Source organism: Artemia franciscana, chromosome 9 (genome assembly GCF_032884065.1).
Source record: "Artemia franciscana chromosome 9, ASM3288406v1, whole genome shotgun sequence".
NCBI lineage: Eukaryota > Metazoa > Arthropoda > Branchiopoda > Anostraca > Artemiidae > Artemia > Artemia franciscana.
The window spans coordinates 38359354-38382363 of record NC_088871.1 but is presented as its reverse complement, the minus strand read 5'-3'; the positions used below and the strand labels follow the sequence as shown (position 1 = coordinate 38382363).

General features: G+C 34.1%; 2 protein-coding genes across 2 annotated transcripts in view; one reads left to right on the top strand and one right to left on the bottom strand.

The window, feature by feature from the left end:
* Positions 1-1074: 1074 nt before the first annotated feature.
* Positions 1075-20835, bottom strand: LOC136031385 (small ribosomal subunit protein uS10-like). Its single transcript, XM_065710907.1, has 4 exons — positions 20680-20835; positions 14605-14704; positions 11697-11829; positions 1075-1246 (listed from the first exon to the last, which is right to left on the bottom strand). The coding sequence occupies exons 1-4, from the start codon at positions 20680-20682 to the stop codon at positions 1123-1125; spliced, it is 360 nt and encodes a 119-aa protein (XP_065566979.1). The 5' UTR covers positions 20683-20835; the 3' UTR covers positions 1075-1122.
* Positions 20814-23010, top strand: part of LOC136031384 (N6-adenosine-methyltransferase catalytic subunit-like) — a 56110-nt gene continuing 53913 nt past the window's right edge. The window contains exon 1 of the mRNA XM_065710906.1: positions 20814-21029. Within this exon, the coding sequence (XP_065566978.1) occupies positions 20879-21029 (151 nt within the window). The 5' untranslated portion in view covers positions 20814-20878. The remainder of the gene's footprint in view (positions 21030-23010) is intronic.

Below are 23010 nucleotides of genomic sequence, written 5' to 3'. Positions count from 1 at the left end.
TATTAGGAAATTACCTTTTTGATTTTTCAAAACTGAATCTTGGGTTGCCTTCAGTTGGCTTGCGTCAATCAACAAAGCTTAAAAACTATGCCCGCAGGGGTCTCTAACTGCAACGTCTATTCCGATTTACATCTGGAACCGGCTTTCGGGAATTCTCAAGATTTGTACAACTGTTCCAGGTGTATCAAAAGATACAGGGAAATCCTTTAGACTGCTCAAGGACCATTCATATAAATATTTTACTAAAACTAAAATTTATCTAGTGCTGATTTAAGCCATTCAGAATCTTTCGGCCAATCGAAGAATTTTGATTGACTCAAATTAGCGCTAGTTAAATCTCGGTATTACTCATTGAGAATGGGTCTCCAGCACGAACTTTAGGGAATTTCGATGAATTTAGGCTTAAAATGCAACTTCGTTGCATTTACAAAACCATATCTACTTAACGAAAGGGAGCAGGGGAACAACAGGTACTTGCACAAAAAATGCTTCGAGTGTCTGGTTCTAAGACTAGAAAACATTATTTTTGACTGATTCTATGTTTTTTTCTTCCTTGCGGAGACACCTGCTCCACCTCTGTAGCATTTATAACTTAGCGAGAATTTACAATCGTTGAAAGCAAAAAGTAAACCACAGATAGTTTCAGCACAAGACTTAAGTAAATTTACTGTACACTAATAATAATAATAACACAAATCCTTTCAAGAATTCACCAATCTTTGTGTGAACTCTCCCTAGCTATACTCAGGGATAAAAATGAACTTCCTGACAAGAAATTACCTTCTGAGTTTGTTTGCGAGCATTTCTTTCTAAGCCTGGCATTCAGGAACAACAAATGATTAATGTGTCAACTATCGACTCAGAACCTACTCAATCGCACCAACTATCTATATGTCAATCATCGTATCAGTATTTTATTAAGTTTACATACTTGATAAAGACTACGGTTCCCAAGTTTTGTAATTGTTATGGATAATGTACAAAAGCTGGAGTGTTCTTAGAATAAAGATGAAAATTACGAAATCGTACCCAAATTTAAGAAAATTTAGGCAAGAATTATACAAAAAGAGGAAGTCCTGCAAAGCCTTTATTAAAGCTTTACAAAGTACAAAATAATACAGTTTACGCATCAGCAATAGTGACTTCAACTTCTACACCAGGTTCAATTGAGAAAGATGTTATCTGCTTAACAACTTCAGAAGGTGACTGGAAGTCAATGATTCTTTTGTGGATCCTCATCTGAAATCTGAAAATAAACCAGAAGGGGCGTAAAATATATGCACTGAATCATTAAGTTTAAGAGTAAGATCAAGAATTTCGTTTGACAACATTACCTCAGATAATGAGCTAACTGTGGTATATGTGCCTCTATTTAAGCCTTTCAATACCCATCTGGCAATCTGAGTATCCCGAGCACGACACGTTGTGCATTATACGATTTTTTAATTAGAATATAATGCTGAATTAAATAATTACAGTATAACCACAAGAAGTACGATTAATGAAAACAGGAATTTTGCGACAAGAAAAACCCACACGGCGATCTGGCTTTCCTGCGGACAGACACACAGACCAGTATAATAAAACAAATATATAATTTTAATTCATAAAATTCTAAGAATTCAATACATGAAAGATAAAATTCGTAAGTATATCGTGATATTTGAATTATCAGTATGCACTATGTTCCACTTCATATCCAGCAATGCTGCTGATCTGTTCATACTGCTACTGATAATGGTAATTTGATGACTGCTTTAAGGACGTTCGATACCACAAATGTCATTTTGAGTCTCGGCGTCGGCCAAGTCTCAAAGACAAAGGGAAAATTACTCTCCAATATTCGGAGCTTCCAAAGCAATTTAGATCAAAATTTACAGGGGATCTTTAATGTCTCAACAGTTCAAAAAGCGAATTAGAGGCTATTTTAAATAGGAGAAAACACTCTCTTGCTAGTTGTAAAACAAAATGCTGTCTATTCAATATTCGTACAGCATAAAAAATATTCACCCATTGTCGGCAAATATTTCAATCAAGACGTCTTTTGGCTAGTTTTTAATGTTTACCAAGCAAGTATACTAGAATATTTTAGAGACTGGTCCGTTCCCGAACTTCAAGAAGAAAATCTTGCTCTGTTTAGAAAAAATGGTAGTAATAAATCACACTTTCTAATGATGTCAGTTTAATTGAATCATAACATTTCTATCTCCAGCACAGAGCGGGGGAACTTAAATGGTTTTCAAAGATATCCAGAAAAATATGTGTCGACTTTTAGTTGTCTGTCTCTTATTCAGACCTCTTATCAAAGCTAAGCAAGTTATGCCAAGACCACCCAATCAAATCTCAATAATTTGGCCATACAAAAATAAAAGTTTGCAATGAATGAGACAGGATGATCCTTCCTTTATGGCAGTGGTTCTCAAACTTATTTAGACCCTGTACCCCTTTTTACCCACAAGACATAGTAGGTACCTCTGCTCAGTTACTGGTACTAGGTTAACTATAATTAAAATATTAAATAAATTTTTAAGCGTTAACCTTTTAAATTCAATTACGCATCAAGTTTAAGTAAAACCAATGATATATTTTTACGAACATTTTATTTTAAAACACACTCAAAATCTAAAAAACAAAAAGCGCTTACTTTCAAAGAGATTAGTTAGAAGGAAGCTTCCCTTTCCACAGTTTATCGAAACTGGGTTCTAAATTAGTTAAATCAAACAGTTCGTGGTAACGAACTGTAGTAAGGAGCGACCCGGCTCAATAGTAAACGAAACTCTAAAAAACGGAATTTTGATGCTAAAAGATACATCAAAAGAATCAAATTTTATAATGATTCTAGATATATAAGTTTAATCAAATTTAATCTTTGTCATCAAGAGTTACGAGCCTGAGAAAATTTGCCTTATTTTGGAAAATAGGGGGAAACACCCCCTAAAAGTCGTAGATGATTCTTAACGAGAATCACACCATCGTGTTCAGCGTATAAGAGAACCCTATAGCGAAAATTTCAAGCTCTTATCTACAAAAATGTGGAATTTCGTATTTTTTACCAGAAGACAGATCACGGGTGCGTGTTTATTTGTTTTTTTTTCCCAGGGGTCATCGTATCGACCAAGTGGTCCTAGAATCTCGCAAGAGGGCTCATTCTAACGGAAATGAAAAGTTCTAGTGCCCTTTTTAAGTGACCAAAAAAATTGGAGGGCACCTAGGCCCCCTCCCATGCTCATTTTTTTCCCAAATTCAACGGATCCAAATTTTAAGATAGCCATTTTGTTCCACATAGTCGAAAACCATATTAACTATGTCTTTGGAATAACTCACTCCCCCACAGTCCGTGGGGGAGGGGCTGCAAGTTACAAACTTTGTCCAGTGTTCACATACAGTAATGGTTATTGGGAAGTGTACAGACGTTTTCAGGGGGATTTTTGGTTTTGGGTGGAGTTGAGGGGAGGAGGCTATGTGGGAGGATCTTCTCTTGGAGGAACATGTCATGGGGGAAGAGAAATTCAATGAAAAGGGCGCGGGATTTTCTAGCATTACTAAAAAAAAAAAAACAATGAAAATATACACATGAAAAAGTTTTTCAACTGAAAGTAAAGAGTAGCATTAAAACTTAAAACTAACAGAGATTATTACGCATATGAGGGGTTCTAAAAATACTTTAGCATAAAGACCGAGGTATTTAGGAGGAGATAAATACCTTGCTCTTTATGCTAAGTGTTTTTAGTAATTTCAACTACTTATTCTACGGCCTTTCTGATTCAGGGGTCATTCTTAAAGAATTGGGACAAAACCTAAGATTTAGTGTAAAAGGCGAGGTATTAAGGAGGGGACAAACCCCCTCATATGCATAAATATAAGAGCATAAAAGTTTGTTACGCAAGTTAATTCTTAAGTTACGTATATTTTTCATTAATAAAAACTTTCGTTAAAAATTAAAAGTTCTAGTTGCCTTTTTAAGTAACCGAAAAATCTGAGGGCAACTAGGCCTCCTTCCCCACCCCTTATTTCTCAAAATCGTCTGATCAAAACTAAGAGAAAGCCGTTTAGCCAAAAAAAAAAATTAATATGCAGATTTCATTTTACTAATTAATGTGCGGAGAGCCAAAATCAAAAATGCATTAATTCAAAAACGTTCAGAAATTAAATAAAAAAAAACTAGTTTTTTAAACTGAAAGTAAGGAGCGATATTAAAACTTAAAACGGACAGAAATTACTCCGTATATGAAAAGGGTTGTCCCCTCTGCAATCCCTTGCTCTTTACGCTAAAGTTTGATTCTTTGTCACAATGTTACTTTTTAAAACAATTAAAAACTTTAGAGTAAAGAGCAAGGTATTGCGGAGGGGACAACCCATTTCATATACGGAGTAATTTCTGTCCGTTTTAAGTTTTAATATCGCTCCTTACTTTCAGTTTAAAAAACTAGTTTTTTAAACTGGTTTAAGAGACTGGTCGGACTACACAGCTACTCTGATGACTAAGCCTTAGCGCACGTCAACGTGTCCCCGCTGAAACCGCTTGAAAGTCAGAAAGAGATAATTCTTACAACTTACCAGTCCTAGAATTCAAGGGTTGTTTTTTGTTGGCAAACTGCGTACCCCCCAAAAATTTTGGCATAGCCTAAATGGGTTTGAGACAGTTTGAGAATCACTGCTTTATGGTATGAAATGGCCTTAATGGGATGGAAGCTATTTTTTTTAAACTCTTTTTGTGTTTGTTCAATAAATGATCGGTGGGACAAGTATCAGTCGTAGTAACTTTTTTAAAACCATCTCCTAATTGCCGATTTTAACAGAAATTAAAAAAAAACAGGTTTTTTTAACTGCAAGAAAGGAATGATATTAAAACTTAAAAACAAACAGAAATTATTCCGTATATGAAAGGGGTCGTCCCCTCCTTAATGCCTCGCTCTTTACGTTAAAGTTTTTATTGTTTTGAAAAATAGAACAGTGAGGGAGGCAAACTTTACCGTAAAGAGCGAGGCACTGAGGAGGGGACAACCCGTTTCATATAACCCTGTTCGTTTTAAGTTTTAATGTCACTCCTTACTTGTAGTGAAAAAAAAACTTGTTTTTCTTTATTTAATTTCTGAACGTTTTAGAATTAATGCATGTTTTGTTTTGTCTTACCGCATATGAATAATTAAAACAAAATTTGCATATATTTTTTTTTTTGGCTAAATGGCTTTCTCATAGTTTTGATCGGACAATTTTGATAAAAAAGGGGTAGTGAGGAGGCCTAGTTTCCCTCCAATTTTTGGTTACTTAAAAATCCAAATAGAACTTTTTATTATTTTACGAACGTTTTCATTAGTAATAAGTATACGTAACTTACAAATTAACTTACGTGACGACCTTTTATATTTATATATTTTTATATGAGGGGGTTCGCCCCCTCGTCAATACCTCGCTCTTTTTACTAAAGCTTGAGTTTTGTCCTCGATTCTTTTAGAATGAACCCTTAATCACAAAGGCCGTAGAATAAATAGTTGAAATTATTAAAATTACTTTAGCGTAAAGAGCAAGGTATTGTTGACGACATGAACCCCCGTATATACGTAATAAGTTCGTTTGAAGTTTTAATGCTGCTGAAAAAACTTTTTATTATTGATTTTCTCATTGTTTTTTTTTAAATAATGCTAGAAAATCCTACGCCCTCTTCATGGAAATTCTGTTCCCTCCGATAAATTCCTGCATGGAAAGATCCTCCCAGTTAACTCCCTAAATTTGCAACAAAACTACAAATTTTCAGATTTAAAACCCATTTTATTCAAATACTGTTATTATTTGCTCATCAAATAGGTACAGTTGTACTTAGTAACTAAATACAAACAGCAAACGATCAACCCCTAAATAAAATTCAGCGTTTACCCCCTCCCCTCCAGTTTAATTTCTGGATAAACCACAGTGACGAGTACAGAGTCGAACTTATGATAAGAAAAAGAATCGCGTCCCCGATGAAAATACGCTCTTCAAATATATCAACAGCCATTCAACTTTATCATAGGGCATTTTTTTTTCTTTCATTTTGCATTTAAGTAACCTTGAAGGCCCTCCATCAAATACTTTTAGATAAAAGAAGAGCAGGGACGTTTCTGATTTCATACACACCCAATGAAAAATTGATTCTATTCGCCTATTCAACAGCACCTCTAATTTTCTCATGTTTAGAAGTTGAAATTATTTTCAGCCTGAAATTCTGACGCAACGTTAAGCTCAACTAGCGGGCATTTGTTGTAGATTGTAGAACTACCAGAGGATGGGATCCATCTAAAAATAATGACAGACACCGAAGGCTTGCAGTTCCTTTTATATATCCTTAGAAAACATTCACTACAGTGACAGATTGTCCAAAGTAATGCCAAGAATAAGGAAAATTTAGTAACAGCTTAAAGCCCTTTACAAACAAGGCATTATTCGAATTATCTCACAGCATTTAGTTTTTAGTGGATATATTTCCAATCAAAAGTATGAACCTTTTAGAGGAGCAGAGGCAAATAGCCTTTAAAAAGATGGCGATTACTTGAATTCATAGAAACAGTGCAATTTGTATCCTGTTCTGAAGTAAACTCTAAAATACCATAGCTTTTTCTTTATAGCATTTAGGATGTTTTTTATATATACTGAATTTTATATTACTTCCCGTTTATCTGCATCATACCCCTCCACCTTAAAATTAATTATAGGCCTAGACTATAACCGATCTCTGTTAGTTTACATCGTTTTTCGTAATACCAATAAATCCAAGTACCAGCAATATTTTATATGTATACAAAATCCCATTTTTCAAGTAGAACTGTTTTGACATTAATTTCACGGACTCGGAGTCGCGTCTATATTCTTTTAGATTTCGACGTTAAGCAGTACTACGAGCGGTCAGTTTGTCTTTAAGATCTTTTACATACTCCAAAAGGAAGCGGCTCAGAGCTATCGGAAAACCACTATTTTGGGACTGAAGATGTATGGTACTCAGAAACATGTATATATCTTTTCCAGTTTTGGAATTATGGCATGAACAAATACACCAGACCCCTCCCAGGAAAATGAAATGTCCAATCAGAGAAAAATCTTACCATGCAACTTTAATTTAGCAATTTAGTAAAAAAAAAAGTTTTATCAATTGAAAGTAAGGAGCTAAATTAAAAGTTAAAACGAACAGAAATTATTATGTATTTGAGGGGGTTCGCCCCTCGTCAATACCTCGCTCATTGCGCTAAAGTTCGAATTTTGTTCCAATTCTTTAAGAATGACCCCTGAATTACAAGGCCATTTAATTAGAATAAATAGCTCTTTTGAAAGGACTAAAAATACTTTAGCGTAAAAAGGTGTTGAAGAGGGGGCAAACCCCCTCAACTACGTAGATATTCTCAGACTCGTAAATTTTTATGGGTAAGATTAAACTTGACGAAACTTGCATAAAAATTCTGATTCTTTTGATGTATCCATTGGTACCAAAACTCCGTTTTTTAGAGTTTCGGTTACTAATGAGCCGGGTCGCTCTGTACTTAAAGTTCGTTACCACGAGCTGTTTGACATTGACCAACAAAGTATGTTGAACTGCTAGAGGATGGAATCTACCAAAAAAGATGATGAGACACCGAAGGCTTGCAATTCCTTTAATATTCCCTAAGAATGCATTCACCACTTTGACATGGTATCAAAAGCAGTGCCAAGAATAAGGGGTTTTAGCTATAAATTAAGCTTTTTATGTGCAGCTAATTAAATTGACGTTTTATAAATAAAGGTCAAAGAATGAAAATATGGCAATAATCAACGTTTTTAGAATAGAATATGTTTATTCTTTAGAATAGCTTTAACTAATCTGACATAACTATGCCAATATAAAACAAAAAATAAATTTGGTATAGCAAGATATTCATATAGCACTGTTGATTTGTTTAAATGATGTTTTTGATATTGCACCCCCCAAGCCCCCCCGCGCGCGTAAGTCGTTACGCGCCATTGTAGTTGTGTCCCTATGTCCCACCTGTGAATATAGATATATATATATATATATATATATATATATATATATATATATATATATATATATATATATATATATATATATATATATATATATGTGTTTTTAACTACGTAAAACTTGCGAATATACAACATTCTTTGCTGTCCCATTGTCTGTGCATATAAATAGATTGTCAGGTTTACCGACTCTTGAACATGCAACATATAATGGTCCATGGGAAAACAATCCGTATTCAGATCTATACCTCATGATTCTAATGATTGCCCTTGAGCTTTGTTGATGGTGATTGCTAATCGACCATTCCCTGAGTCGCCATCGTCATTTATATATCCCCCTGTGCACCCCGGCGTCCCCTTTGTAGTTATGTCCCTGTGTCCCGGTCGTCATTTATATTCCCTGTGTCCCGGTCGTCATTTGTGTCCCGGTGTTCCAGTCTGTGATTTCTCTTTGAGTGTCCCGGGCATCATTTATATTCCTTGTGTCCCGGTCGTCATTTATATCCCCCTGTGCCCCCCGGCGTCCCCATTGTAGTTGTGTCCCTGTGTCCCGGTCGTCATTTATATTCCCTGTGTCCCGGTCGTCATTTGTATCCCGGTGTCCCGGTCTGTATATACATTCGTTTTTTAGTTTTGTTTTTCTCCTTTATTTTTTTCCTTTTTTAGTTTATTTAGATTTTTAGATTTTTTAGTTTTTTGTAGTTTTTACCATTTTTTTTTTTACTTATGTCCTGGTCGTCATTTATACTCCCTGTGTCCCGGTCGTCATTTGTGTCTCGGTGCTTTGTTGATTGCTAATTTATATTATATTTATATTTTTTATATTTATTAATATTTTTTTAGTTTTCTTTTTCTCTTATTTTTCAGTTTTTTCCTTTTTTTTAGTTTTTAGTTTTTTTTTTGTTTTTTACCTTTTTTTTAGTTTTTTAGCTTTTTTAGTTTTTTTATTAGTTTTTAGTTTTTTTTAGTTTTTGCCTTTTTTTAGTTTTTAGTTTTTTTTACCTTTTTTAGTTTTTTTTTAGTTTTTTAGCTTTTTTAGTTTTTTTTTCTTTTTAGTTTTTTTTGTAGTTTTTACCTTTTTTAGTTTTTTTCTTCTTTTGTATTAGTGTGAAATAATTCAGACGTCATATGCGGACAAACACGACGTCACTCGACAGACAGACAGACAGACATAACCCACAAACAACTTATTTTTATATATATTTATTCATATTTTTTTAGTTTTCTTTTTCTCTTTTATTTTTCAGTTTTTTCCTTTTTTTTAGTTTTTTTCTTTTTTAGTTTTTTTTAGTTTTTTACCTTTTTTTAGTTTTTTTTTAGTTTTTTAGTTTTTTTATTAGTTTTTATTTTTTTTGTAGTTTTTGCCTTTTTTTATTTTTTTCAGTTTTTTTTAGTTATTAGATTTTTACCTTTTTTTAGTTTTTTTTTTAGTTTTTTAGTTTTTTTTCTTTTTAGTTTTTTTTGTAGTTTTTACCTGTTTTAGTTTTTTTCTTATTTTGTATTAGTGTGAAATAATTCAGACGTCATATGCGAACAAACATGACGTCACCTGATCCATCCACAGATCCACACACAGACAACTTATTTTTATATATATAGATATATTTTATATTTAAAATTAGCATAAAAATTCTGAATCTTTTGATGTATCCATTGGTACCAAAACTCCGTTTTTTAGAGTTTCGGTTACGAATGAGCCGGGTCGCTCTGTACTTACAGTTCGTTACCACGAACTGTTTGACATTGACCAACAAAGTATGTTGAACTGCTAGAGGATGGAATCTACCAAAAAAGATGATGAGACACCGAAGGCATGCAATTCCTTTAATATTCCCTAAGAATGCATTCACCACTTTGACATGGTATCAAAAGCAGTGCCAAGAATAAGGGGTTTTAGCTATAAATTAAGCTTTTTATGTGCAGCTAATTAAATTGACGTTTTATAAATAAAGGTCAAGGAATGAAAATATGGCAATAATCAACGTTTTTAGAATAGATTTAACTAATCTGACATAACTATGCCAATATAAAACAAAAATTAATTTGGTATAGCAAGATATTCATATAGCACTGTTGATTTTTTTAAATGATGTTTTTGATACTTAAAGTAAAAAATCTACTACTCCTCTTTATAGTTGATCTGGTATGGTAAATAGTTGGCAAGTGGTCTAGGCAGAGAATAAGAATGTGATTGTGAAACTCAACTATGGGCTTTTCGCCCCAAGGTCGAAGGTAAGTTAGTCGTCTTATCATCAAGGAAGTTAGATGAAGTTTACTAAAACAACTTCATAAGAGGTAAAGGAATAACCAAGATACACCTGAAGCTGATTTGTCCTTTACTAGGTTGCAACTACCACTGCAGCCATGACTTTGTAAGATCTCTAAGCCAAACTTTCGTCTAAATTCTTTGAGTGCCTTTTTTCTTATCACTATTATTTTTTTAATTCAATTTGGGTGTAACTTCGAATGCTCGAAATAGTTTTTCGGAGCCTGTAACTCTCCCGTGACCGAACTTCCAGGTTTTCCCTTTCTATTTAAATAGTCTCTTGCAATAGCAGTTACGAAAATTCCCAAATTGATGAATCGTCTTGATCGCATTGTAATCACACCTGTATTTTAAATTCAATTGCGTAGCACCAGCATTACGCAGTTCCGAGATTATATATATATAAAAAAAAACAATCTCTTTTATCTATTGATCCTTCTGCTTGAGAGCTATCCAGATAAAAGAAATGCTAACGTTCAAAGTCAACGGTGACAAATTTTTTTTTCATGCTGCGGAGAGGTAGACACAGAACTAAACAATCTTGTGGTACATCATTTAGAAGAGTTACAATCTTTTTTCTTTGCAATATCTTAGTATTATTCATCCCCATAACTTCAACAACACCACAGTTTCTAGTTATTATGTTGAAATAGGATTAACGCATCCGACAGCAGAAGATATTGCTAGGGTAGTAAGCCATTCATTTGGCCTAAGAACAAATAAAAATTTGTCACCAATGATGTACAACAGAAATCACACGACTCAACAAATGCTGGTCCAGTTGGACTTATCCCAACTTGGAAGAAGAGCACAATGATCCTGATCAGACAGTGAGCTGCCAGAGATTCTTAAATGAACTACCATTCACCAATTTTCCAACTGCATCCTAGGGACAATTTAGTGGTCCAGATAGTGAAAGATTTTAGACATGCCAAGACAAAAAATTAACACCAGCAAAAGATCACCAAGTCTAAATGATTTAAGATATAATTTAACATTAAACCAAGACATTGGGTCATATTTTGTTCTGAAGCTCAGCCCACACCCCCATTTATGTACCAACACATTATGGATAACAACAATAGGAGTGATTAAAATTTAAAGAAAGCAAAATGTCTTAATTAAAAAATACTTTTTTTTCTTGGGTGGGGGAAGGGGACAACAATATTCCTTATTTCTACGAAAATATTGATGTCTTTTACTTTTGACCTCTTATTTCTCATTATTAATTTACCCATATTTGACAATTTTAATGCTAAAAGGAATTTTTCGAAGAACCTAAACACAAAACAGTTATGAGCAAAGTTTATATAAATTTGTAAAATAAAAAGAAAACAAACTTCGTTTTCAGCTATGCCTTGAAAAATGGCAATCCCCTCTAAATATTTTACCATCTAATAGCCCCCCCCCCCGAGAAAAAAACCAAATAAATCAAAATGGTTACCTGTCCCAAGTTTTTGAACCTTCACCACAGGGTGTCTTTCTGGTAGTAATACGAAGGGTCTTAGTTGGCATTCTGACAGGTCCTTTAACACTGAGCTGTTTCTCTTTTGAAGCCTTGATCAGTTCATTACAAACTAAAAATTAAAATGTATTGTTAACATGATTTTTTTTTTAATTTTATATACATAAAAAAGTTAACATAAATGCGAAATTTTTCAAATTAAGACAGTTGTCAGATTCGAATTGATACAGAAGATCATCCAAAACAAACTCTCATTGCTTCTTAGCTGCCAAGCCCTTTAGTTACAGCCTATCAAACAATTCGTGGTAACGAACTGCAGTACGGAGCGACCCGGCTTAATAGTAACCAAAACTCAAAAAATGGAGTTTTGATACCAATAGCTACATCAGAAGAATCGCATTTTAATGCTGATTTTAAATATATAAGTTTTATCAAGTTTAGTCTTACCCATCAAAAGTTACGAGCCTGAGAAAATTTGCCTTATTTTAGAAAATAGGGGGAAACACCCCCTAAAAGTCATACGATCTTAACGAAAATCACACCATCATTGTAGAAGTTTCAAGCTACTATCTACGAAAATGTGGAATTTTGTATTTTTTGCCAGAAGGCAGATCACAGATGCGTGTTTTTTGTTTGTTTTTTCTCAGGGGTGATTGTATCGACCCAGTGGTCCTAGAATCATGAGAGAGGGCTCATTCTAACAGAAATGAAAAGTTCTAGTGCCCTTTGTAAGTAACCAAAAAATTGGAGGGCACCTAGGCCCCCTCCCCCGCTAATTATTTTCCCAAAGTCTACAGATCAAAATTAGTCAAAAAACCTTATAACTATGTCTTTGGGGACGACTTACTCCACCACAGTCCCCGTGGGAGGGGCTACAAGTCACACACTTTGACCAGTGCTTGCATATAGTAATGGTTATTGGGAAGTGTATAGACGTTTTCAGGGGGAATTTTTCGGTTCGGGGAAGGGTTGACAAGAGGGGGATATGTGGGGGAACTTTCCATCGTGGAATTTGTCATGGGGGAAAAGATTTTCCATGAAGGGAGCGCAGGATTTTCTAGCATTATTAAAAAAAAAACAATGAAAAAATAAATATGTAAAGTTTTTTGAACTGGAAGTAAGGAGCAGCATTAAAGCTTAAAACAAACAGAAATTATTACGCATATGAGGGGCTCACCTCCTCCTAATACCCCGCTCTTTGTGCTAAATTATTTTTAGTGATTTCAACTATTTATTCTACGGCTTTTGTGATTCAGGGGTCATTCTTGATGAATTGGGCGAAATTTAATATTTAGTGTAAAGAGCGAGGTACTGACGAGGGGGTGACCCCTTCATATATGTAATAAAAACATGATTACAAAAGTACGTTACGTAAGCTAATTTATAAGTTACGTTTATCTTTTACTAATAAAAACATTCGTAAAAATTAAAAGTTGTAGTTGCTTTTTTAAGTAACCAAAAAATCGCAGGGTAACTAGGCTTCCTCCACTGTTCCCTTTTTTCTCAAAATCATTCGATCAAAACTATGAGAAAGCCATTTAGCCAAAAAAAAAAAAAATAAATAAATAAAAATAAATAAATAAAACTTGCAAATTTCATGTTCATTATTTCTCTGCAGAGAGCCAAAATCAAAACATGCATTGATTCAAAAACGTTCAGAAAATAAATAAAAAAAAAACAAGCTTTTTAAGCTAAAAGTAAGGAGCAAAATTAAAACTTAAAACGAACAGAAATTACTTCGTATATGAAAGAGGCTGCTTTCTCATCAACGCCCCGCTCTTTACACTATAGTTTTTTTTACTGTTTTAAGCAGAGTTGAGAGAAAAGAGTCAAACTTTAGCGTAAAGAGCGGGGCGTTGATGAGGAAGCAGCCCCTTTCATATACGAAGTAATTTCTGTTCGTTTTAAGTTTTAATGTCGCTCCTTACTTTCAGCTAAAAAAACTTGTTTTTTTATTTAATTCAATTAAGGGTCAGTCCTGTCAATACTAAATTGAGATGAAAGCCAAAAATATAAAAAGCTTCAATTTAATTTTTAAGTAACAAAAACTTATATAAAAGAGAAGCTAATTATACAATAAAGCAGGTCTAAATTAATATAAATCTGTGTTTTTGGGCAATTGAGATGAAGTGTATGTCATCTTAACCTCAAATAGAAGAACATAAACAAGGTGTTAGTAAATAAGTTATATATTAAATGTAACATATAGACTGGAAATGGAGAAATTTCACAACAACCATCTAACAAAATTAAATATTGCAGTTATGAACTTTACTCATTCTCATCAATTCTTTATTTAATAAAAGTTTAGGTAATTGTTTAGTTTCATCACAAGCTGTCTAAACTGGAAATATGCTGCAAAGCAGCATAGTTTCCATACTATAGCACTTAGAAATGCTAATTCTAGAAGCAAATCCATTTCTGGTTGACCCTTCTCCTCCATGGGGCAAACCAAAGATGCGTAAAGTGGGCAGGGTTTTAAAGCTGAGGGAAAAGTTGGGGTTGTACAATATGAACGAAATTATATTTGAATGCTAATTCCAGTTATCACTGGTAATTTTTGTAAAGTAGGAAGTGGAAAGATAAGTAAAAAAAACTCACGCATCCATTAATATTATAATTCAAGATTGTTCAATTTCACTTTCAAGTTTAAACTAGCCAGCTGTATCTGAACAAAACAAATATCCAAATTTTGATTACATATAACATTACCTATAAAGCAAAGCGTATTAGTCCATGAGCATCAGGGAGTAAGGCAAAGTCTGTATTTCGATTGGTTGAATTGTTAGTTGATTTTATTTATTGTTATTTACTGAAACATATATGTATATATCAGAATTAAATTTACATGGATACACAAATCTAAAGAAAATGAACATGAAATTACCTTTTTCTAGGCTTGCTACATTTCTAGATGTCAAAGTGATCCTAATCTTGTGAATAGCCTGATCTTCAATTCCAACAGGTTTGCCAGTATCTTTATAAGCCTTAAAATAATATAATCAATAAAGTAATGTAAATTGATAAGTAAATAAGTAACCATTTTAATGTTGAACTTTATTACCAATAACTTAAAATAACATTTTTTTTTATGTAAAGAATGCAAACCATGTAGCTTAAGAAGCCAACTCTCTTGATTAAGATGACCAAATCCACAGATAGAAAATAATGCAAGATTTGGGCATTTCTTTTAAGCTCAAGCCTAAATAAAACTTTTGATAAAGCATCTAACTCTGTTGATAAAACAAGAGAGCTGAAATCTGTTATAACAATTAACCTTTTCTGTATGAGTGTTGGTTGAGGAGCAAAGCAGTTCACTCTCACAAACAGAACAATTTCAACCCCATCCCCATGAAAAGACCCACATACTGCTATTTCTATAGATGTTGTGGATAAGGATAGTTAAAATCAAGTAATTGTGGGCATCAAGCCATGCCTAATTGTAGAAAAAGCCAAGACAGATAGTCTGAGCAAGTGAGAGGCAAATCTGGCATAAGCCCTTTTTAGGATTCATAAAAATAATGTCATTTCACTTGTTAATAAATGTCTATCATCAGCCTGTCCATAGGTCAAAACTAAGGGATGAAACACTTCCAACACATGAAAATTGCCTCATCTTTCAGGATCTAAATGCATGCAATAACATCTAGAGTAGATAGAAGACCTCAAAACAGCACTGACAATTATATTGAAACTTTTCTATAGAATAAATAAGGAGAATATTTAGTCATATTCAGAAGTCAGAAAACATAATCCTCCATAAGAACAAGCACCTACAATGCAATAGACTCATCAATTAAAAACGGCTGCTTTAGCTTCAAGATGGACTATCTGGTCAGCAAATGAGGACATAATGTTCTGTGATCACTTTTCAAACCATGAAAATGTGGACTGTAGAAGAAAATCAAATCAGTTAAGTGGGAACAATATCAAGAATCTCTGGAACTGCAACATGCTAAAAAAAACCTTTAGTAATAAAAATTATGTTCAAGAAGTTATTGAAGCCTACTAAGACTTAAATGTAACAGCAAAATCAGCAATAAAAGCAAAGGAAGAGATGGTGAATGTCAGAAGAGATAACATGTTTATCTTTGAGAAGCATCTGCAGCTACAGAAAATTTATACATATATATAGGGGATTTTAGAGATCTAGTATCCTATCATCATGATAGTTTGGATGTAGACAAGGGCAGTCATCTGTATCCTTTTTTTTGCTAAAAGTGTTTGTAATGTAAATGTTTTCCCTACAATCTCTGTTTGGAATTTAATAGAATGATCCACGCTGCTGGATTAGCAAAAGGATTTTCCAGGAAAAAGTTAGCTCACACAAGATGATTTTAGAGACAATTGGGTGACATCTTTTTTTCCCCAAATTAGTTTAATGTTACAAGAGGACTTGTTGGGTTGGGCTGGACATGGCAATTGTGGGTTAGTATTTAGGGTAGATACACAAAGATGAATACTTGACAATAAGTATTCTATATTCAGTAGGAATGAAATATAGTTGCCATAGCTACAACCATAATTCCTTGCTTTGTTTTGTGCATAAAGATTAGGCCTTCCAATTCTAGAGAGATTACCATATTTTAGTGAGAAATCACTTCTTTTAGAAACACTTATTTCGAATCTAGGGATAAAGGGAAATCTGGGGTAGAGTAAGATGGCGAGTCTGTTGCAAAGTGGCTTCAGTTACCAATTTTAACAAATTGGATATAGATAAAGAGTGTCAAACCAGTCAAAGGAAAATACATATGTCACACACTGTAGGTTCAGTTTGGAGTATGAATACCAAGAGAAATCAGAGTTGAACAGGCATGCTCTGACCAAGCAGCATATAAAAGCAAGCAATGAAATTGAGACAAAGGTTGGCAGTGGCAGCATTGAAAGCTACTGACTGTGTGGACAGTAATTCTAAAGAAATTGAACAGCACATCTGCATGTTTTTGGCAGAACATAATCAGCCAATAAGTCTTGCAGACAGCTAGGTCCCTCTCATAAGAAAATTGTTTCCAAAAGACCAGGCCCAAGCAGGCATCACTCTGGATAAACAGAAAGCTACAAACGTTTTGCAGCAAAATGTTCTTTGGTACTACACCACCAGTTAATTCAGTTCTTTAGAACTTCAGAGCTTCATTTGGGAGATGCCCAAGTTGAAGACCTGTCAGTTGAGCAGTACTGGATGAAGATATTTAGTGTGAAGCCTTGTAGTGGCAAAATCAGGTACCTGGAATTACAGAAGTGCATATCACTGATCTTCTCTTTTACCTTTTAGCAATGTACCAACTGAGTATTTGTTTAGTCTCCTGAAATTAATCAAAACTGACATCCAAAATAGAGCCAAGAATGTCCCACTAGTCTCACTTATTTGAGTCAATTACTGGTTGAAAAACAAAGATAAAACTTTCAACTGTAAGCATTCCAAAACTGTTGCAGGCTTCAAGAACAAGACAAACGCTAGTGCTGGAGATGACACTTAATTAAACTATATGTGTTCTTGGTAGTGTAAAAGATGTTATATATATCATTATCTGAAGTAAAAATAACAATTTGATGCTGTTGTATGTTTTTTGGTGAATATTGTATAGAAATATAAGACAAAAATCCTGTTTTCTAGGGAGAAAAATAGGGAAAATCAGACCTAGAAAAAGGGAAATTTTAGGGAATATTGATATAAGAATTGGGAAAGTTGAAATCAAAAGGTGGAAGCATCTAAATGGAAAAAATGCATTTGTTTTCTGTTAACTGGAACATAGTAAAAGACTGAGCCATGATTTCAACTAAGAATTTAGCATAACTTCACAACCTTACATAGATATTATGATTGCTGTTGTTGCTCCCCTGGACTGGTCAAAGAAACCAAGTGCATCAAAAGACTCTATTCTTAAAGAGGAATAGAGATTTATGTTATATCCCTCACAGAGAGCAGTCAAGCAAGATCAAATGGCCTTAACTGCATTGATATGGAAAGTTTTTTGGATCAAATTTAAGTGTCAATCCATGTTTCATAGAAAAACACATTTGATAGGATATGGAATATTGATGAGAAACAGGTCCCAACTGCCCTGCCTTTATCTCAAATTTTTAGCTCTGATGATGTTAATGGAATTTTCATGCCCTAACTCTGCCAAACATGCTCAAATTTTGACAATAATCTGCTTGGGCAGTGTGTTTGGTGCTACTATGCCTTTTGGATAATCAGTTCCAACAGCAGCTTTGAACTTATAAAGGGGCAGAGCTTTACTGCATTTCCTGAAAAAATTTAACCTAGGAAACATTGTGTCTGCTTTTAGTGCAACATGAATTTCCTCATTCAACAGGGATATTTTCTTGGATCCATATTGTTTGCCCTTTGTAGTAACAGACAAAGCAGTAGTTAAGGTGAGAACCCAAGTCCCTTGGAATGATCTGTGACTCTTAAACTGTAAGAACACCTTGAGTCACTCATGAACATATTTGGCCTTTCCCATCTGTATCCTACAGTTTTGGGGTGACAAGCCCACAATTTACAATGCACCCAAATAGTTACCAACACTCCTGAAAAAGATGAAATAGAGCAAACAGTAAATCAAAAGCAAAGGAGCCCACAAAAAAAGATGTATGGATAGTCAACAAAATTTATTGAAAGCAATGATATTAAGAAGATGGCATTTGTATGAAATACCTATTACATAAAATTCTTCTTATGTTTTCTGATGCTCAATCTGAATGAAATATACCTAAGTATGAGAGAAATATAATACTTAAGAAACAAATTTGGGATACATATTTACACATTAGGGGTGGGAGTAGGGTTGTTGGAGGTAAAGTATAGTGGGTCTGCATGCCTCATGTGTTAGGTATAATTATTCAGCATATTATGTAGTAAGAGTTGTTCCTCAACTTCAAACTGTCTAAATAATTGACCCAACCCCAAATGTGCAATGATATACAGCCCAAATTGTATATTTTCTATTTATTTTGTCACTTCTCTTTGTCTTGTCTCATGCTAAGCTGAAAGAAACTACCAAAAAATCAGTTGTGCAACGCATAAATGAATGAACAACTTGACCAATAGGGGGTTTTTCATACAAGTACCTCAACAGTATTACAAACAGAATTTTAAGCCTCTACAGTAGCTGGGGAAGCCAATTGGGGAGGGGGAGACTAACTGCCATCCCTAGATAATCAGCATCACTAACACTTGCAGGTTTTGTTGAAAGAAGTTTATACCTTTAACTTTTTTGTGTGACTACTGTTATATTTTTTGATTAAACAAGAATGAAAGTACAAGTCTAGAAATGGGGCTGTTGAGAGGAAACATGTCAAATAACAATTCTCATAGTATAACATGCAGAATAGTTGTAGATACTACACTCTGACTGTTGTCCCACTATACTTCACCCCTAACCCTACTCTAATGTGCAAATGTATAACCCAAATTAAATAACCTTAAATCACAATTGCCAGCAAGATGATGTGGTAGATCCTCCTGTAGGTTCTTGCTGGTGGTGAGTGATGTAATTATGTTGGTTTAGCTTCCCAGTCCAGCCTCCAATCAGCCCTCTCCCAGTCCCTGTCTCAGCTTAGATGGTAAACTTGGACAAGCTATTTCAGAAGGGGACCACCCAAATGGAAAAGAAGCCATGTTGTTCCCTTCTCTGACATCCAGGCAGGTGAAGCTTCAGACTGTGACCTCTTGAGTTATTAGCCAGGGAGGGGGTGAAGATCTGGTTCAGGTGACCAGATTCAAAAATTTAACATGCCATGATCACATCTCTTCTAGGCCTATATCTTCAATATGCAAGGGTTGGAAGTCTCAGAGACCTTAGGCAATCCTGGTAAAGGGCATTATTTAAGCCATGGACCAGTTTGGTTGCTCTCCTTTGGATACTTTCAAGGGCTCTTGTGTCCAATTTATTTTGGGGGAAAGGCCAAAGTCAAGCCAAACTCAAGGTGGAATATATTTCCTATGTGTTTTTAATATTTTGTTATTTAATTTATTGATACAAAATGATGCATGGGAAGTACATAATTTGGGCTATATATTTGAACTTTTGGCTCAATAGCCTTAGTTGAACACTTGTACCAAAATGAATGTTAATATAACTATTTATACAAAAATAGCATAAACAGGATTTTTGTTATCTTGGGCAAATTAGGTTTAGAGGGCATTGTATTTTGCATCCTTCAGCAAGTCTTGCTGGCCTATAAAATCAAGATGCCCTAGAAATTAGTATTTCAATGTCTATAATCAGCTGTTCTTTTTTTCTGTTGTTTTATGACTGCATAAACTAGGCCAGCTGGATTTTTCAAATTTGTTGCCCTTAAACAGTAGGCTATAGATAATACTTAAACCAGTTGTAGGCTAGTAGAAGGTTCTGCAGCAAATAGGTTATGCACTAAGCTAAATAAAGCATTCAAAGAAACAACTAGGCTACTCTACAGGCTATAAATCTTTGAACAATATGCTATTTGAAAAACAATGATTATTCAATAACTGGCAGTTCATTTTAAGAGGACATATAAGTAAAGAAATATATCTGTGCTTTCACCAATTAATATCAGTGCTTGGTAAAATTGTGATATTGCCTACTGCAACTTACTAGACTAATAAACTTGATTACTATGTCTTAATCTGGAAAAGAAATTCCAATGTGACTTAAAACCTACTCAGATTATGGTATCTGAATTTAAATAGCTTAGAATTAATGAAAAGTGAAATTCAACTGACTATCTCAAATTTTCTCATGGACCTGCTTCAACCTATCTTTAAAGCATGATTTCAAGCCTAAAAATAGGGAAGGAGTGGAAATTCTAGCTTGGAAACTTCTTCCCGGGCATAGGCTATTTATTCCTGAAAGTTTAATTCTTTTGACTCGAATAGGCTACCTTGCAAGATAGCAAAATTCTACTCGTTCAGAATTTTACCAGGGCAATTAATTGTGAAACGACTGTACTGGGTAAACAAGGAAATAAAACATACCATTTTCCTGATCGAGATGTTCTCCTAAGGAACAGCGCTGAACCAGGAACAGGAAGAACGTTATTTCTTCTAGAAGGAAAAAGATGAATATAGTGCAGAAATAAGCCAATGTGAAATGCTTATCGGCCTCTGACAGCCGTAGCAAAAAATTTAAACTAAGCACCCGTGATTGTTTTAATTCATTGTTGACTTTCTGATCATGACTGATGCTTGGGAAGAATTTCAGGCACTTAAATCAAAACGTGATAGTTTAAGAAAGAAATCAGAGAGAAGGAAAAAGGAGATAGAAGACTTGCTAAATTTGGGAAGCTCTGAATCTTCTGTGCCTGTTGTGGCTACGCCTCTAACAGGTAGACCTAGAGTTTGTTCCTAATAGGCTTGGACTATTTTTAAGCTCATATACAAATTAAGGGCCATTCACATAAGTTACCAAAAGTCTTACAGTAAATTTTGAGCTTTCTCCATTATTTAGCTAAGTAGGCTAGACCTAGAAGGTCAACCCACCACTGGATGTAGCCTTTCTTTTTATGCTTTTTCAAAATATTTAAATACTCCATTATAAATTTTATTTTGAACCCTAAAAGTGTCACCTAGCTCATTACTAGAAATTGATAGCCAGAAACTCTAAAACTTAGCCTACTTTAAAAGTTAAATCTATAGTTTTTTGTATAGCCTAAGCTAATTTAGCTATGAAGAAAGTGAAAATATCACTTGGCGCCTTTTTTATGCTTTTTATATATAATTCAATAATTTTCAGATCCTGTTCCAAAAATTGTAGAGGTATAGCCTATAGACTAGCCTATCATCAAGTCATTTCACCTCTTTGACTCTTCATCAGACAGACTAGCCACTGGAAGCACTGTTCTCCTCCTGTCAGTAAACAGTGTATATATGAATACACACTATTATATACAATAATACACTATTATTTTGACTTCAACCATATTGGAAATAAATCTGATTGCCTTTAGTGTTAAGATTAAGAAGCTTTTTTATAATATTTTATAAATCCTTGTCTTAGGCTATGTAATTCTATTAATATTTTAGAGCAATAGTAATGCTGATTTGGAGTCAGAGAGACAGAGTAAATTTTCAGATTTTATGCTATAATTTATAAGTGCATCCAAGGCCAGGTGAATGGTACATAATTCAGCAGACAAAATAGAAGATCCCAATGGGAGAGGAGAATAGCTGTTCCAGTTTAGGGATGGTATACATGCTCCTGCTCCAGCTTTCTCTCTCTGGACAGATTCATCTGTATATATTTTTCTATGATTAGGGTATGCCTTTGAGATCTGTTCTGCCAAAATAGTCATATGTAATTCAATAATTTATTCTAGGACAGATTCCATTTTGAACCTTTAAAGGGCTCAAAACAGCCCATAGTCACCAAAGTTAAAATCATGTTTCTAAAAAATTTGGCTAGGCCCACTGAGAAAAAATTGTCATTTGTAGAACAATCAGGAATAGTAATTACTATTTTCCCTGGTTTAAATAGTGAAATGTTATTCAGAAAACATATTTGCATGAATTATCAAAAAGAATTAGATACCCTCAAAAACAATGTCAGTTTTACTCTGATGTTAGATAAGATAACATCAGATAATATCCAAATTAGAAAGGCAAAGGCATTCATTAGTAAAAAAAAATTAAGCAGCAAAATGTCAGAAAGTTAAAAAGATAAAAACTAAAAAAGTGTGAGATAAAATTAGCATTGGAAAGGTTTATAAGAGAACATATAAATAAAGGCAAGGGAACAAAAGAATCAAACAAATATAGAACGTGGGTATCACAAGTACCATAGAAAAAGAGAAAAACTAGGAGTTTATTTTATCAATAGTAAAGGGGACAAAGGTTTTTTCATACCTGGAGGTTAAGCAACAAATGGGGACAAGATAGGAACAGGTTCAGAAAAAGTACATGACAGGCAATGTCTGGATAGGGAGTTTCTTTTGGGGAAAATGTTTTCTATACAAAGGTTTATTATTGTATATTTTGCAAAATGAAGGCATGATGTTCCTCTCCTGGGGTCAAAATTTTCCAGCTTGGCCTTTTTTGAAGGAGCAAGTATGGTACCTTAGCTTCTTTAAAAATTATTCTCTGTGCTCTTTTTTGAATGGATTCATTTTTTTCTGATTCATCATGGGAGATGCCAGGATGCCAAACTGGACATGTATATTCAAGATATGGACAGGTGAAGGAAGTATAGATCTGTAAAGAATAGGATGGGGGGATGTTAAATTTATTCAAGAGCTTAAGGAGAAACATGTATGCATTAGCTTTATTGATAATATTTTTAATATGGATATCCCACTTTAAATTAGAGGAAAT